The sequence below is a fragment of the Callithrix jacchus genome, chromosome 2 (assembly GCF_049354715.1).
Source record: "Callithrix jacchus isolate 240 chromosome 2, calJac240_pri, whole genome shotgun sequence".
Classification (NCBI taxonomy): domain Eukaryota; kingdom Metazoa; phylum Chordata; class Mammalia; order Primates; family Cebidae; genus Callithrix; species Callithrix jacchus.
In genome coordinates, this window is record NC_133503.1 from 46,160,061 (window position 1) to 46,178,000 (window position 17,940).

The 17,940-nt window shown below is 39.2% G+C and overlaps 1 protein-coding gene across 11 annotated transcripts in view; it reads right to left on the minus strand.

The window, feature by feature from the left end:
• Positions 1–17,940, minus strand: part of JAKMIP2 (janus kinase and microtubule interacting protein 2) — a 207,011-nt gene that overhangs the window by 24,651 nt on the left and 164,420 nt on the right. For all 11 annotated transcript variants that reach the window (XM_078365755.1, XM_078365758.1, XM_078365752.1 and 8 more), the window contains 4 exons: positions 15,123–15,191; positions 12,168–12,245; positions 9,408–9,611; positions 3,835–3,900 (listed from right to left, as the gene is read on the minus strand). In XM_078365755.1, the coding sequence (XP_078221881.1) occupies positions 3,835–3,900; positions 9,408–9,611; positions 12,168–12,245; positions 15,123–15,191 (417 nt within the window). The remainder of the gene's footprint in view (positions 1–3,834; positions 3,901–9,407; positions 9,612–12,167; positions 12,246–15,122; positions 15,192–17,940) is intronic.

The following is a 17,940-nucleotide window of genomic DNA, read 5'->3' on the forward strand; positions in this document are numbered from 1 at the left end:
TTTCAAATAACTTACTTATTTCTGCCTTAATTTCATTATTTACCCAGTTGTCATTAAGGCGCAGGTTGTTCAGCTTCCATATAGTTGTGTGGTTTTGAATGAGTTTCTTAATCCTGAGTTCTAATTTAATTGCACTGTAGTCTGAGAGACTGTTTGTTATAATTTCCAATCTTTTGCATTTCTGAGGAGTGTTTTACTTCCAATGGTTGATTTTAGAATAAGTGCTATGTGGTGCTGAGAAGAATGTATATTCTGTTGATTTGGGATGGAAAGTTCTGTAGATGTCCATTAGGTCTGCTTGGTCCAGAGCTGAGTTCAAGTCCTGAATATCCTTGTTAATTTTCTGTCTTATTGTTCTGTCTAATATTGACAGTCAGGTGTTAAATTCTCCCACTATTAATGTGTAGGAGTCTAAGTCTCTTTGTATGTCTCTAAGAACCTGCTTTATGAATCTGGGTGCTCCTGTATTGGGTGCATATATATTTAGGATAGTTCACTCTTCTTGTTGATCTTTTTACCATTATGTAATGCCCTTGTCGTTTTTTTTGTTTTTTGTTGGTTTAAAGTCTATTGTATCAGAAACTAGAATTGCAACTCCTGCTTTATTTTGCTTTCCATTTCTTGGTAAATTTTCCTCCATCCCTTTATTTTGAGTCTATGTGTGTCTTTGGATGTGACATGGTCTCTTGAATACAGAAAACTGATGAGTCTTGATTCTTTATCCAATTTGTCAGTCTGTGCCTTTTAATTGGGGCATTTGGCCTATTTGCATTTAAGGTTAATAATGTTACATGTGAATTTGATCCTATCATAATGATGCTAGCTGGTTATTTTGCCCATTAGTTGATGTAGTTTCTTCATAGTTTTGATGGTCTTTACATTTTGGTTTGTTTTTGCAGTGGCTGGTGCTGGTTTTTCCTTTCCATATAGTGTTTCCTTCATGAGCTCTTGTAAGGCAAGGCTGGTGGTGACAAAATCCCTCATCCTTTGCATGTCTATAAAGGATTTTATTTCTCCTTCATTTATGAAGCTTAGTTTGGCTGGATATGAAATTCTGGGTTAAAAATTCTTTCCTTTAAGAATGTTGAATATTGGATCCCACTGTTCTGTCTTGTAGAATTTCTGCTGAGAGATCCACTGTTAGTGTGATGGGCTTCCCTTTGTGGGTAACCCAACCTTTCTCTCCAGCTGCCCTTCACATTTTTTCCTTTATTTCAACCTTGGTGAATCATATGTCTTAGAATTGCTCTTCTTGAGGAGTATCTTTGTGGCGTTCACTGTATTTCCTGAATTTGAACATTTGCATGTCTTGCTAAGTTGGAGAAATTCTCCTGGATAATATCCTGAAGTGTGTTTTCAAACTTGGTTCCATCCTCCCCATCACTTTCCGGTACACAAATCAAACGTAGGTTCAGTCTTTTCACATATTCCCGTATTTTTTGGAGGCTTTGTTCATTCCTTTTCATTCTTTTTTCTTTAATCTTATCTTCATGCTTTATTCCATTAAGTTGATCTTCAATCTCTGATATCCTTTCTTCTGCTTGATTGACTCAACTATTGATACTTGTGTATGCTTCACAAAGTTCTTGTGCTGTTTTTCAGTTACAGCAGGTTATTTATGTTCTTCACCAAACTGGTTATTCTATTTAGCAATTCCTCTAACCTTTAATTAAGGTTCTTAGCTTTCTTGCAGTGGGTTACAACATGCTACTTTAGCTCAAAGGAGTTTGTTATTACCCACCTTCTGAGGCCTGCTTCTGTCAATTCATCAAATTCATTCTCTGTCCAATTTTGTTCCCTTGCTGGCAAGGGGTTGTGATCCTTTGGAGGAGAAGAGGCATTCTGGTTTTGGGAATTTTCAGCCTTTTTGCACTGATTTTTCCTTATCTTCATGGATTTATCTACCTTCGGCCTTTGCTGTTGGTGACCTTTGGATGGAGTTTTTGCATGGTTGTCCTTTTTATTGATGTTGATGCTATTGCTTTTTGTTTGTTTTTCTTCTAACAGTCAGGCCCCTCTTCTCCAGGACTGCTGGGGTTTGCTGGGAGTCCACTACAGACTCTGTTTGCCTGGGTATCACCAGTGGAGGCTGCAGAACAGCAAATATTGCTGCCTGCTTCTTCCTCTGGAAGCTTTGTCCCAGAGGGGCACCCACCATATGCCAGCTGGAGCTCTCCTGTATGAGGTGTCTGTTGACCCATGCTGGGATATGTCTCCCTGTCAGAAGGCATGGAGGTCAGGGACCCATTTGAGGAGGCAGTCTGTCCCTTTGCAGAACTTGAGCACTGTACTGGGAGATCTGATGCTCTCTCCAGAGCCAGCAGGCAGGAACATTGAAGGCTGCTGAAGTTGTACCCACATCTGCCCCTTCCCCCAGGTCTCTGTCCCAGGGAGATGTGAGTTTTCTCTATAAGCCCCTGACTAGGGCTGCTGCTTTTCTTTCAGAGATGCCCTGTCCAGAGAGGAGGAATCCAGAGAGGCAGTCTGGCTACAATGGCTTTGTGTTGCTGCAGTAGGCTCTGCCCAGTCTGAACTTCCCAACAGCTTTGTTTATACTGTGAGGGGAAAATCACCTATTCAAATCTCAATAATGGCAGTGCCCCTCCCTGCATCAAGCTCGATTGTCTCAGGTCGAGTTCAGACTGCTGTGTCGGCAGCGAGAATTTCAAGCTGGTGGATCTTAGCTTGCTGGGTTTGGTGTGGGTGGGATCTGCTGAACAAGACTACTTGGCTCCCTGGCTTCAGCCCTCTTTCCAAGGGAGTGAATAGTTCTGTCTTGCTGGTGTTTCAGGTTTCACTGAGGTATGAAAAAAAACTCCTGCAGCTAGCTTGTTGTCTGCCCAAATGGCCGCTCGCTTTTGTGCTTGAAACCCAGGGCCCTTGTGGTGTAGGCACCCGAGGGAATCTCCTGGCCTCTGGGTTGTGAAGACCATGGGAAAAGTGTAGTATCTGGGCTGGAGTGCACCATCCTTCATGGCTTCCCTTGGCTAGTGAAGGGAGTTCCCCAACCCATTTGCACTTCTACTTATCCCCCATAGGCTGCACCCACTGTCTAAGAAGTCCCATTGAGATTAACTGGGTACCTCAGTTGGAAATGCAGAAATCATCCACCTTCTGCATTGGCATTGCTGGGAGCTACAGACTGGAGCTGTTCCTATTTGGCCATCTTGCCCGAAAATTCCAGACTTTTTTTTATTGTGCAAGGCTGAGTAGCTCACTGCTGCTTGTTCAGTATCCCAGCCTGAGCTCTGTCCCTTCTCCTACCACACACACATTTCCAAGTGCCCTCTTTAAGAGCCACAATGTTATACCACTCAAAAACACTGGCTGACTTGGAGGAAGCAGCTGTTCTTTCAGATCACTGGGGAAGTGGCAGGACAACATAATTATCATCTATCAATCCAAGTTTCTAACTTATTGGTGAGGTGAAACTGCAGCACAATGATGAAAGGTCTTTTTATGAACGATAATGGGAAAGATTAAAAAAGGTGCTAAAAGATTTTTTTTTAAAAAAAGAGCAAAGTAGGGTAATAAAACACTGAAGAAACTTTTGGAAAGGAAATGAAGATGAGGATGGGGAAACTAAGGAAAGAAAACACAGGAAAAAATAAAAAAACAACACAAAAGACAAACATTTGAAGGTCAGGTTACTGATGGGAGACTTTGCTGGCATTCTGGTGCCTGACTGAAGGTGAGGGCTAGGTTTCCTGTAACTACACCTGCCTCGGCAAGACACACAATAACTGAGAAGCCAGAAAGAAAATACAGTGAGCAATATCAATACCACTTTCTGATTAAACAAAGAATAAGTTAGTTATTGAACTTGACACATACCTTTTCTTCTAAGTCCTTTATTTGTCTTTTCTGGATGTCTGTTTTATCTTCTAAGTCACGAATTCTCTGAAGAAAGAAAAAAGAGAAAGCATCAGTGGCTGTTCAGTTGTGTGAAAAAATCGTTCACCAAACTAAAACACGAAACTTCCTGTAAGAACATGAATATTTGTCCAAGCAGCTGGAAATATCACATGTATGTTTTTCCCTACCCAAAAATGTGTTGTATGTTTCAGAAATTATCTACACTTCTGGTAAAAATCATTGCTATTGATTATCTTTTCAAAAAATATTTGCCACCCTTTCTACTGTACCTACCCCTGTAGACCCCTTCCTAGTGAGTTTTGGTCCCTCCCCACTGACCTTAGGTTTGACAAACAGACTTGTTTTCGCTAGTGTAATGTGAGTTGGAATAAGATGTGGGAATATCAAATTCTTATAGAGGGGGCAGTGTGTCCCAAAACTAGACAGCAAGAAATAAGTTTTGTTAGGAACCATTTGGATTAAGATTTTGGTTGTTTCTTTCCACATTAAAGATGGCTGAGGCTGAATCACATAGATGTAAACAATCCAATAGTTCTTTCTTAACCTTTTTTCTTAACCCGATTTCAACCCTGGTTCAAGATAGAATTTTCTCACAAATGGAACTGGTCAATTCTCATAAAACAAAGTAGAGGTTACACATCAACAAACATTCCAAGGAGAGAACTGATAAATTAGGGAAAAAACAGAAGAACATAACAAACATAACACAAGCCATCCTAAAGACTGTCTTTGAACTTACCTCTCAATTATGTACCAAATTCCACTAATTTAAACACTGAAGACTTGAAATCAACATTACGTAACGATTATTTACAAGTAAAATTAAGTCTTTATATTTATATCAGCAATCTGAAGGCTTTTAGTGCTCATGTACCTGGTTATACAATGCAGGCTTCTGATTTAATACCTCTGTTGGGAATAATTAGAAAATAGAGAAATGGAGTCTATGAAGAAAACACTAGAAGCCAAATGGGATGGTAATGTAGAAAGAGAGGTTTTGATAATGCAATAGTAGGAGAATAAAAAGGAAGCTAGAACAAAGGATACTCGAACTTGGAAATCATATCTCCTTCTCTTTAAAACAGTGGATCTCAACTGTTTATTTCCCCCTGCCCTCACCAGGGACATTTGGCAGTTCTGAATATTTTTTTAAGTTAATTACTATGCTTACTTAAGTTGTGTGATTCAGTGGCTAATTTACTATATTCACAAAATTGTGCGACCATCACCACTATCTAAATGTGTTGACATTTTTGCATTGTCACAACTGGGAGTGTGTGCATCTAGCATCTACCAAGTAGAAGCCAGGAATGCTACTAAACCTTCTATAAGGCACAGAACAGCCACCTAAAAAAGAATAAAGAATTACCTGCTTCAAAATTTCAGGAGTGCTGAGATTGAGAAACTCTGCTTTAAAGTAAGGGAGCTGAGGTTTGTGCAACAAGGGATGGTATGTTTTGGTCAGAGTTAGAACATAAAGGTTAACCTTGAAATTATGCCATAATGAATGCTGGAGAAAGGGATGGGATTGGAATGTTGATGGTATGTGTATACATGTGTGATGTGTGTGCTGGTGTATATTTCCATACCGCTGTCAATGCTCCATAGGTACACAGTAAAGAATACATTTGCTAGATATTTCCACCTTGAGTGTGCAAGTAATTTCTTGGCATGTCTGCTGGATGTGGAGGCAAGTACTATATGGAAAAAATCATGAATATGTAAAATTACTGCAGTATCTATTCCTCCATCATGTCTATGCTTGTTGGGCCCTCCTTACATGCTCATGACTGTGCTGAATGTAATGTACAGGACAGATAAGGTATCAATTAATTCCCGATTTGAAAGAACTATCAGATCCAGATGGGATGACAAAATTAAAGAGTAAAGGAAAACAATGGGAAAAGCTGAATAACTTTACCACCCATCTCCAATTCCTAGTACAGTGTTTACCATGGAGAAGCTGTCCATACATATTTTTTAGTTAAGTAAATGTGTTATGCTACATCATATGATGTATGCTTGATTTCTTTTTGCTTCCCATCCCTTTGCCATCCATCCAACAGGAAAGCTTGTTGGACTCAAACATTCCTTTTCTACCCACTTCTTTTTCTCTCTACTGCTACCAAGTTCACCAAGTCATTGTCTTCCCTCATCAGGACTGGTGTGGCACCTTCTACTTGCTCTTCCTGCCTCTTATTTTGACCATCCTACGTCATCTATAGCAGGCTCAGAATGTAAAATGAACGCTCAGAATGTAAAAATGATCTTTGTGGTCCCCTGAGTTTAAGCAGGTGGGAAGGAAAGAAGAAGAGTTAGCTAAGTGGTACTCATAATACAACACAAACTCCTGCAAGGCCCCATGTGATGTGGCCCTTTAATAGCTCTTCAACGTGGCTTCCTATCAATCTCACCCTGGCTCTGTGTGCTCCTGACATTTTAGCCTTTGCTCTGTTCCTTGAATATTCCAAACTTATTCTCATGATAGGAACTTAGCCCTTGTTGTCCCAGAAGACAACAAGGATCTTGGCCAAGATCTTTGTGTGGCTTGTTTCTTGGATCTTAGGTATCTTCAGAGAGGCCTTCTCTGACCAGCCAGCCTAAAGTGGCCAATCCTACTCCGAAACTCACACACACATTGTATTCTTTTCTGCATATCACTGCCTGCCACTCTCAGAAGTTGCCTCAGTCATTGTTCATTTGTGCTGTGGCTCTGTTCGTGTCCCTCTGTGAGATAGATGAGTGTAGTGATCTGTATGTCATTGCTTACCATCACACTCCCAACACCTGGCACACAGCAGGCCCTCAATAAATGGTTGTGAATGAGTGCATAACAAAATATAGAAGGTAGATTTCTTGAGCAGTATGTGGTTCATTTTTCAATTTTCACCAGGGTGAAGATCATGAATGGGTTAGATCTTAAACTGGGACTGGAAAAATGAGAACACTTGGACCAATTGCAATGGAAACTAAAGGATACTTTAGGGTGAGCAATCATGCAAACAAAGGCTTAGAGGTGGAAAATCACAGTACAAGTGGGACCAGGACATTTTTAATTAGTGGAGAAGGAAGTATGCTCTGGGGTTGGGTCAAATCTGGATTTTGTGGGAGGTGTAGTCAGCTACGGAAGGACCTGAAGAGACCTGCGTAAGACTTAACTCAACTGGAAACTGGGATCGTGGAGGCTTTGGGGCAAGAATGTACCATGAGGGAAAGTGAGAAGGATCGTGGTGAGACGTGTGGTGGATTGAAAAGAGGAGAGCTAGAACTAGGTCCCCATGGTACCTGCATGTGCTTTTAAAAATGTCATTTATTATGATAATCATAATTATTTTTCTTTGTGTTTATTTATCTTTTTTAATGTCCATTTATGGGTCCTACATTTTGTTAAGGCAGGCTCCAGAGTGAATTCTCTATGTCTAACATGGTATCTAGCACCAAGGAAACATTTGAAGGTTTGACTGAATAAATTCATAGATGGTGGAGTCAAATTTACATAAGAACATTTGGCAGTACCTGGAAGCTGGTGCAATAATGAAACGTCTTGCACATGCCTGGGGTGACAAGTATCAACAAAATGGACCAGTATCAAAAACATTTCAGGGAAATTCCAGCTGGATGTGGTGCTTTATTAGTGCTTACAGGGAAAGAACAGAGAAGGCGCCAGTGTTTCTAGCTGGGGTGATTTGAGATGTGGTAAATCTACTGACTAAGACAGGCAGATGGAGAGAGAAGAGAAGTAAAGATAAGAATGCATGAGTTCACTCTGAAACATTCAAGCAGAAGTGTCTAATAAATGGTTAGTGATATACTTTAGAAGTTAGAATGTATTACATAGTTACATATGAAAGGTCCTAGCCAATGTCTTCTTGAATAATTCTATGAAACTCAGCTATTAATTAAAAGGGAAGAAGAAGAGTAAGAAATAACTTGGAAAGGCATATGCTAACGAGCATTTGTTTAGGGGAAGGATGGAAAATGTCAACAAAACTCTCTGAGGTTCAGAAATGTAGTGTACTATTGGCAATACTGGATAACTTAAACAAAACCAACTCGTTCAGGAGTGAAGTATTTTAACTAAATGGTTAAAGAAACACTCAAATAGAATAAAGTTTTTATCATAAATAAATTTAGATAACTATTAGTCCATCTTAAAAGAGGACACTTCTGTGTTTCCACGACATAACTCCCAATTCATTGAAAGTAATTACATGCTATTGTAGCATAAGAAATTTGTACAGAGGACATTTTTGTCCCCTGATAGAAAAAAAGAATGCATGAAGTAATGCAGTGATGCCATAGAGTCTATTATTAAAGACTATGAGAGGTCTTTCCAAGGGTCAAAATACAAACCTTTGTGATGGAATCTGAAGGAGCATTAATAGGAGCATGTATGTATTTATCATCTCTGGGACACATGGCTTCAGAATTCTCTGCCTACTTGGGTAGTCTGTTAGCCTATAAAATCCACAAAGCTCCTGGCTGCATCTGAAGTGTGCTAAGTGTCATGTCCCCCATGAATCGTTTTTATTGGCATCATAGAAGAACCCCTGCTTCTTTTCCACTCACCTTGATCACTGATGACCACATGATTCTTAGCACCTATACATACCATCTGGATTTTGTACCAGTTGCTTCTTATAGCTTCTGAGGATTGAATACTATAACCTGACACTTGTAATTCTGGAATCCTTATTGAATCTGTCTAAGCCCTCAACTGCCAAGCTATGGCAGGAATAAAGAGTTGCAGTTAAAAGTTTTGGCTGGAAATTAGTATTGGGTGCCTATTTTGAGCCTTGCTGGTCCAGATGAATCACATAAGTCATGGAAGACAGTACAGTACAGTGGTTAGACACATTGGCCTTGGAGTCCAGCAGACCTACGCTGTCATCCTGACTGTTGCTTACCATCTGCGCCATCTTGGGCAAATCATTTAGGCATTCTTATTTTCAGTATTGTTATCTCCAAAATTGAGATAATAAAAATACTTACTTCATAGGGCCATTATGAAGATTAAATGAAATAATGTAAGTAGAACCCTTAGTTACTGACACAAGCAAATGTCAGTAAGTAAATGGCAGCTGCCAGGCTTCGTTGGTGGTGAGGTTTGTAATGTGAACGGCGCTTGTTCTCTTTTACACTGTTCACATTATTTCATCAGGTTAGGCTGTGAACTGGAGTGAGCAATAAATGGGAAGCACTATTTTGGTCTTGGAGTGTGTCCTGCTTCCCTGAATAAATCAGATAATCAGACTCCTGGAAATTCAAAGGGCATTTCATGACAATGTAGTTCTAAAAATAGTAGCAGTATGCAGTCCTTCTGAAAGGCCAATTTTCTCAAGAATGAATTATGGCAAAACTGTCATTTTGTGTGCGCATGAAGGTGGAAAACAATGGTTATTTATTGTAGTCTCTGAAAATAATTTGCATCTCCTGGGCTTCTCCATACCCTTACTCAATACAGTGTACTTAGTACTAAGTATCATTTGCTTAGTACTAACCCTACACAGAGACAGTGACTCAGTCCTCACCTGATGGGCTTGCTGTAAGAGCTCCATTCTTTCCTGAAGAATCTGACAGTCATACTCTCTGCTCTTCCTCAGCATTTGCCGCCGTAACTTTTCTACTGCCGTCCTCAGCTCCTCTTGCTGTTTTTCACTTAATAATTCACCAAACTTGATAACAGTTTCTTGCTGCAGAGCATTGTACAAAGTAGCTTCTAGTTCCTGGATTCTCTGGCAAATAGAATTAGAAAAGTCTAACTTTGGCACTTGGCATTTATATGTGGTGTGGGAGTGTGTGCCATGTATGTACATGTGTATGGCTGTCAACTTTGGTCTTTAGGATCTTAGCAAGAAAATAACTTCAAAGCATCTCTAGCTAATTACACTTTTGAAAATCCCCTTTTATGAGATTCCATAAGGGTCATCTAGCCAATCCATGAACTTCTCTAGTGAGGGAACATTTGTTCTTTCTTTGAACCCTGCCCAATTTATATAAGTTTCCTCTTCAGAAACCCCTCACTTTGTTATAATAACTGTACTTCATATCCTAATGTGTGGTTGAGAATAAGTGTGTTCTCACATCTGCTTGACAGCTCTGGCTGAGCGCAGTGGCTCACTCCTGTAATCCCAGCACTTTGGGAGGCTGAGGCGGGCAGATCATCTGAGGTCAGGAGTTTGAGACCAGCCTGGCCAACATGGTGAAACCCCATTTCTACTAAAAATACAGAAAAGGTAGCCAGGCATGGTGGTGCACGCCTGTAATCCCAGCTACTCAGGAGGCTGAGGCAGGAGAATTGCTTGAACCCGGGAGGTGGAGGTTGCAGTGAGCACCATTGTACTCCGAACCGGGCAACAAGAGTGAAACTTCATCTCAAAAAAAACACAGCTCTTCAAATATTTCAAGATATCTACCATGGTGGCCATATTTCTAGAAATAAATAGTCTAAGTTAGGACAAAATACTTAAATGGAGATCTATTTCATGCACAAGATACTGCTCCTGTTCTATTAATACATGACAAACGTCTGGTACTTAAAGATGGCTTTAGTCTCCATATTTTTTCTTGAAATAAAATTGAGAAATAAAATCCAAAAATGACCTACAGTTTTGGAATTTGTCTGCTTTAAAATTCTCTGAGATTTATAGCTGCTCTCATTATAATATTTCTCTGAGTCTTTTTTCTTTGTAGATGAAGAATCCACTACCTCTTCTATCTGTTTCTTTCTTCTTTCTTTTTTGATATACTTTAGATAACAGTTGCTATAATCTACAATCTTAATCCCTTCTAAGTTTGGCAGAAGTGACCAGACATGCTTTGGTGAGAGATATTTTCCTAGCTCTGGTCCTGGGCTAAGCAGTTCTCCTATTTTTAAGGTTAAATATGGTTTTCTGAATAAGTACTCAATAGTCTTGGGAGCCACATAAACACACAACTTAATTTTGTACAGGTAGGAGAGACAAGGGTGAAAGGTAGAAGTGAAGCAAAAATCACTTTCTTCTCTGTCTCTAGCAACGAATGCTCATTCTCTTCTTTCCCCATCAAACAATGCTCAGAATCTCTTATTCATTTTGGAATGCAAAGACAAGTTCATCTTTGTTACAAGCAGGGATTAAGGGCTTCACTCTTTCCCCAAAGGTGACTCAGGCTGTTTCCAGGAAAGCATTATGAAAACCTCTGCTAGGAATTCTTTGAAATATTCCTCTAGTTTGCTCTTTTTCTTTTGACTCATAACCATGAATTAAGGGAGAGTGGAGCATAAGGAGAGAATAAATATGAGTTGTAGTTCAGCATGAAGAACTGTGTAATAGGAATTTGGTAGTGAGGAATGGATCACATGTGCTCCTTATTCATCATAATCTGTGATAGACAAAAAGGCACAGCCTATTTGCCATGAAAGCCTCAGTTGCTGTGGCTGGATTATGGTAGTCAAGGCCACAGGATCTGGAGTCAGATCTACACACTACCTACTTATCAACTTGGGCAAAGTTCTTATATTCTCTAAATCTCACTATCCTCATTTGTAAGATATGAATAATCATCTTGCCTATACCTCACAGGGTTATTGTAAGAGATAAATGACTTAAAATATGCATAACAAACATTAAACACATTATTATTCCACCACTAGATCAGACTCCCAAATGATTGTATTTTATTTAATAAAATTTCTCTTTAATTTACACTGCCATCCCATCTGTTCTTCCCCTAAATATTATCTAACAACATACATTTAATTGTTTTTTATCTGTTTTGTTAGAGACAGGATCTTGTTCTGTTACCCAGGCTGGAGTATAGTGGCACCATCACAGCTCACTGCAGCCTTGATCTCCCAGGCTCAGCGGATCCTCCTTCCTCAGCCTCTTGAGTGGCTGTGACTACAAGGTGCATTCCACCATGCCTGGCTGATTTTTGTATTTGTTTGTTTGTTTGTTTTTGGAGATACAGGGTTTCACCATGTTGCTCATGCTGGTCTTGAACTCCTGGGTTCAAGGGATCTGCTCACCTTGGCTTCCCAAAAACGCTGGGATTTACAGGCATTAGGCACCACGCCTGGCCTCTTAATTGTTAAAAAATGAAGTATAGCTGAATATTTATTAGATATTATAAGAATATCCTAATAAGAGCTAGGAATGTCTTTCTTCTAAAATTAGAACTCAAACCATAAATAAATGAACTGCACGTTGTGACCTATTCAAGTACATAGCATAGAAAATTAAATAGGATACTTTATTCCACAGTACATAACTGTAAATACTCAGGGTGTCTCTATCTCTTGTTGTACCTACCATATATGCTTGGTCAAGAGCTTGTTTTCTGTAGTCTAGTTCTTCCTCCAGATAGCCTTTTATTTTGCAGAATTGTTCCTGTAACAAAGGGCCATAGATAGAGTCAGCTTGGTTAACTAGAAAATGACATACAAATTGTACTGATTAATGTTTTCCCTAATTCTACCATAAGACAAATCACTAGTATTTGTAGAGTTATAAATTTCGTCTGTTAGGCAAATAATTTGATCCTTGCAGTTTTACACAAGAAATGTGAAAATCAATGGAAAACCGCATAAAAGATACAATGAAAAATCCACATAGAATGCTCTAAAAGATTTTCAAACTAAGAGTATGTGATTAAGTATAGATTTTGACTAGTGTTTAATAATAAGCCTATCTGTGTAAATACATTATGATAATATATTTTTGTAAAAATGTGATAAAGTGTAACATAGCCAGGTTGCATAGTAAACAAGTTTAACTTAAATTCATGTGTGTACAATCAGCAAACACAAGGACAAAAATAGCAATTTAAGGAGTAGGAGTGATTCCACCCACACTGCCACTTAATGAGCGGGTGTCTGCTTTAGCTACAAGGCCAGTGTGGGCTGGGAAACATAAAAATCCGATGTTCCCTCTCTTGTTCTCAGTTTCTATGTGCTTCTCATATTATGAGCATCTTGCCATTAGCACTTAAAACTGTACCTTTGTGTTCCACATAGTCCCAAGCACAAGTCAATAGTCCCTTTGGGTGCTTAACTGAAGGAACAAAGACCTCTTCCACCTCTGAAGAAAATCTCAATAGTGTTGACTTTTGAGAGAGCGTATATCTGTATGCAGTAATTTTGGCGTTGACTTTGCTGATGATTGCTGAATTCTAGCACGAGAACAGTGCCGGATACAGGCTAATTGTTTAATTAATATTTGTGCATTTAAAGAGTTTTCAAGGGTAATTTTGGAAACAAATTGCTCATTTGGAAATCTTTTTTGGCCAAATATAAAAATCAAATAAAATAACAAACTGTTCTTTTTATGTGCTTTGACATTAGAACCTAATCTCTCAGTAAAATGTGAGCACTGTATAAAATATAAGCAAATGATTTATAAGCTGTAATGTGCTACACAAATGCAAGTTTTTTTTTTTTTTAGGATTCCTTGACCCAATAGGAATTCACTCATGTTTTCTAGTTAATGATAACATTAATAATATCTTGTTATAAATTTATTTCTTCTTTTTTGAGATGGAGACATGCTTTTGTTACCCAGGCTGAAGTGCAATAGTGTGATCTCACCTCGCTGCAACTTCCATCCCCTGAGTTCAAGTGATTCTCGTGCCTCAGCCCCCTGACTAGCTGGGATTACCAGCATGTACCACCATGCCCTGCTAATTCTGTATTTTTAGTAGAGACGGGGTTTCTCCATGTTGGTCAGGCTGGTCTGAAACTCCTCTGGTGATCCGCCTGCCTCAGCCTCCCAAAATGCTGGGATTAAAGGTGTGAGCCACAGTGCCCAGCTGAATCTTATTATAAATTTCTATGCATTGCTGTAAGTTAATACTACCCAATTTTTAGACTTCCTGAGTAAAAGGAAAATTGTTAAATTGTGGTAAAATGCACGTAACATTTACAACCTTACTCATTTTTAACCCGGTTTTAAGTGTGCAATTCAGAAGTACAAAGTGTATTCACATTGTTATGCAACAAATGTACAGCATTTTTCATGCTGCAAAACTGAAACTATACAAATTAAACAACAGCTCTATGTTTCCTCTTCTCACCTCCTGGCAACCACAGTCTACTGTCCGTGTGTAAGTTTGATTAATCTCGCACCTCACATGAGTGGATTCATATAGCATTCATCATTCTGTGACTAGCTTATTTTACTTAACATAGTGTCCTGAAAGTACATCCATTTTGTAACTTGTGTCAAAACTTCCATTTTTTTGAAGGCTAAGTAATATTCCATGATATGTATACTGTACCTTTGTTTATCTGTTCACCTATTGATGGACATTTGGGTTACTTCTACCTTTTGGCTATTGTGAATAATGTTGCTATGAACATGGGGTATAAGTATCTCTTTCAGACTCTGGTTTCAATTCTTTTGGATACACACCCAGAAGTGCTATTGCTGAACCACATAGTAATTCTATTTTGATTTTTTTTGAGCAATTACCATACTATTTTTCATAGTAGATATACAAGTTTTGCATTCCCGTCAATAGTGAAGAAGGGTTTGAATTTCCCCTTCTCTTTGCCAATACTTGTTTTATCTTTTTGATTGTGGGAACACAGGGTCTTCCTCTGTTGTCCAGGCTGGAATGCAGTGGTGCGAAAATAGCTCACTGCAGCCTCCATGACCTGGGCTCAAATGATCCTATTGCCTCACAACCCCCTCACCCCACTGCTCCGCTGAGTAGCTGGGACCACACGTACATACCACTATGCCCGATAATTATTTTTTAGGTTTTGCAGAGATGGATTCTCACTATAATGGGCTCAACCTCTTGCGTTCAAGCGCTCTTCCTGCCTTAAGCTCCCAAATTGCTGGGATTACAAGTGTAAGCCACTGCACTAGGTCTTTTTTCTAGTTTTTTTTTTTTTTTATTCTAATGGATGTAAGGTGACTTAGGGATTTTTAAAATCAGAGTTATACCCTCTATTTTTGTAGTTTTTACTTGTTAATTAAATACAGTGGAAAAATTACTTAGCCTAAGAAAAAAAAAACAGAAGAAAATTCAATTTTCTTCAGCATTAGTTTTGGATATTTTTGAAAAGCTAACACTTTTGGGGGAGAATATAGCTTGAAATTGCTTGGTACTTCTGGTAATTCTTTTCCATGTTTTATACATAAAATAATGGAAAGACGACAAACTTTCATCAGTGCCAGATAAAACTGGTAGAGGCAATGTTAATTTTCCCTTTGCCTTGTAAACTTTTCTTAATTTTTACAATACCTCGTCTTTGTACTTACCATGTCACTTTCCAATTCCATCATTTTCTGGTGTAGGGCAGCCTCTGCTCCTTCAATCTGCTGGATCCACTAAGGAATTAACAAGACAAAAGTGTCTGACATGACTGCTTGACACGGTGTATGTCTGTGTGCCCCCCTGAGGTGCTCAGTCTCTTCCCCTTATATCTCAGAAAGCAGACTGAGAACTGAAGCAAAAACAACACATTTTTATCTCATAGTTCAGAAGCAAGACTATGGTCTTCCTTGTATTCATCCATTCACCCATTCAACAAATGCATTTATGGATAACTGGCAAGTGTCAGGTGCTGTACCAAGTCCTAGGGCTGCAATGCAATGGTGAACGAGATCAAGACTTCTGCCCCTACTGGAGAATACCATGGGAGTCTTTCTCATAAGTGTTAATTGCACCGGGGTCCAAAGAATGGGTGGATGACTGGGAAAAAATGAAGAAGTTACAAGTAAAAGGGACATTATGTCCATTAGCTCTGTTGTTGGAGAAAGAAAGATGAGAGAAAGAAGGCCAGGTACACTGGAGAATTGGGGCAATGGTAATTTTACAGTACATAAAACTGATTACAGGCTGGGTGTGGTGGCTCATGCCTGTAATCCCAGCATTATGGGAGGTCAAGGCGAGTGGATCACAAGGTCAAGAGACCGAGACCATCCTGGACAACATGGTGAAACATCGTATCTACTAAAAAATACAAAAATTAGCTGGGCATGGTAGCACACACTGGTAGTCTCAGCTACTCGGGAGGCTGAGGCAGGAGAACTGCTTGAACCCAGGAGGCAGAGGTTGCAGTGAGCTGAGATTGCACCACTGCACTCTAGCCTGGTGACAAAGTGAGACTTTGTCTCAACAAAACAAAACAAAACAAAACAAAAACTTGGTTACAGCAGAGTGGGAAGGAATTACTTTTGTTAAGTGGAGGTATTTTAAATCACATAAAAACTTATCTTTCCCAGTGCGCAGGATATATATTTATGTTAGCATTGATAAACACCCTGAATGCAGACTTTGAATAATATGAAGTGACCTTACCATATACATTTTTAAATAGAAAAATTATTATAATGAATCTCTATCAAGTTAAATGCCAGCTTACATTTTAGGGAAGCAATTGGGCATAATAATTAAGTAAGTGAGTTCTGAAGGCAGACTACCTTGGCCGTAATTTCAATTCCAGCTTTTCATGGGTGGGTGGCATGGAAAGGTTACCTGATTTCTCTAAGTCTCAAGTTTCTTATCTGTCAAATAAGATTAATAATAATGTAAATATTAAGGAAATAAATAACATGAGACATTATCCATCATGTATTGCATGTACTAGTGGTATCTCACTACCATATAGTTCTTTTTTCTTTTTCTTTCTTTTTCTTTTCTTTTTTTTTTTTGAGATGGAGTCCTGCTCTGTTGCCCAAGCTGGAGTGCAATGGCACGATCTCTGCTCACTGCAACCTCAGCCTCCCAGGTTCAAGCGATTCTCCTGTCTCAGCCTCCTGAGTAGCTGGGATTATAGGTGCACACCTCCATGCCTGGCCATTTTTTTTGTATTTTTAGTATAGATGGGGTTTCATTGTGTTCCCCAGGCTGGTCTCAATCTCCTGAGCTCAGGCAATCCACCCACTTTGGCCGCCCAAAGTGCCAGGATTACAGTTGTGAGCCACCCCACCCGGCCCCAGACATTTTTTTTTAGTTTACGTGTGATAAATTATGGATCACAGTGAGCATTTCTATGCATTACAGCCTTGATACTTACAAGGGAATACCATGTTCAACCACTATTTGGCTGTGGGGAACACGGTGAAAGAAAAAAAGCATGCTGAGACTGGAGAGGCGCTAATCCCTCAGTTCTTTTACAGACACATGGCTTCCCCTTGAAATAAATTGCGGCCAGTCATGGGTATTGTGTAAATAGATTCATATTGCAATTGTATCCATCCAAAATCCTTCATCTTGTTTATTGCCCATTTGTTGTCAAGAAATATATTTTTTAAAATTATGTTTTTAAGAGTACTGTGAACTAAAGTCATGAAATCATAAGCATTAGATATGGATTTGTTTGTTGGTTGCTGTTCCTTCCTACTTGTGTAATCCAGGACAAGTTACTGAATATCTCAAGCCTTGGTTTCCTCATGTATAAAATAAAAACAGTGGGACCTCAATGTACATTATTTGGGTGGTGGATATACTAAAAGCCAAGACTTCACCACTACACAATGAATCTATGCAATAAAAGTACACTTGCACTCCTTAAATGTATACAAATTAAAAAATGGTGGCACCTGTAGAATGGTTGGAAGGAATGGTGGGATAACGTACTTACGGCATTTTGTGTGGTATCCAGCTCCAAATATGTTCTTACTCAAGATCACTGCCATTATTTTTAATACAAAGTGACATTTGGGTTTGCTTGTTGGAATTTTGTCTAGGTTCAAACTCTGAGTAAAGATCACACTTGCATATAATAGAGTGCTGTTGAAGTTGGTCATCTCAAAAAATTCATTGTTGATGTTTGGAATTACTTGGAAGTAGAAACTATTATCTGTGAATCCCACGGACTAGAGGTAACTCTATCTGTGCATTGCCAAAGTCTGCACAAAAGGCAGCTGAACAGACCATGAGCACTCCAGGTCAGGCTTGTGTCTTGTTCATCTGGTTCCTAGCTTTCTACCACAAAGCTAGGCACGGAATCATCACCCTATATTTGTTCAACTGAGCCTTATACTTGTTTTGTAAAAGAGGTAAGCAGAGGTATGGGCTAATTTGCCACAGCTCTGATAGCCCAGCTCCCATGGGGTCTACAAAGCCTATGTC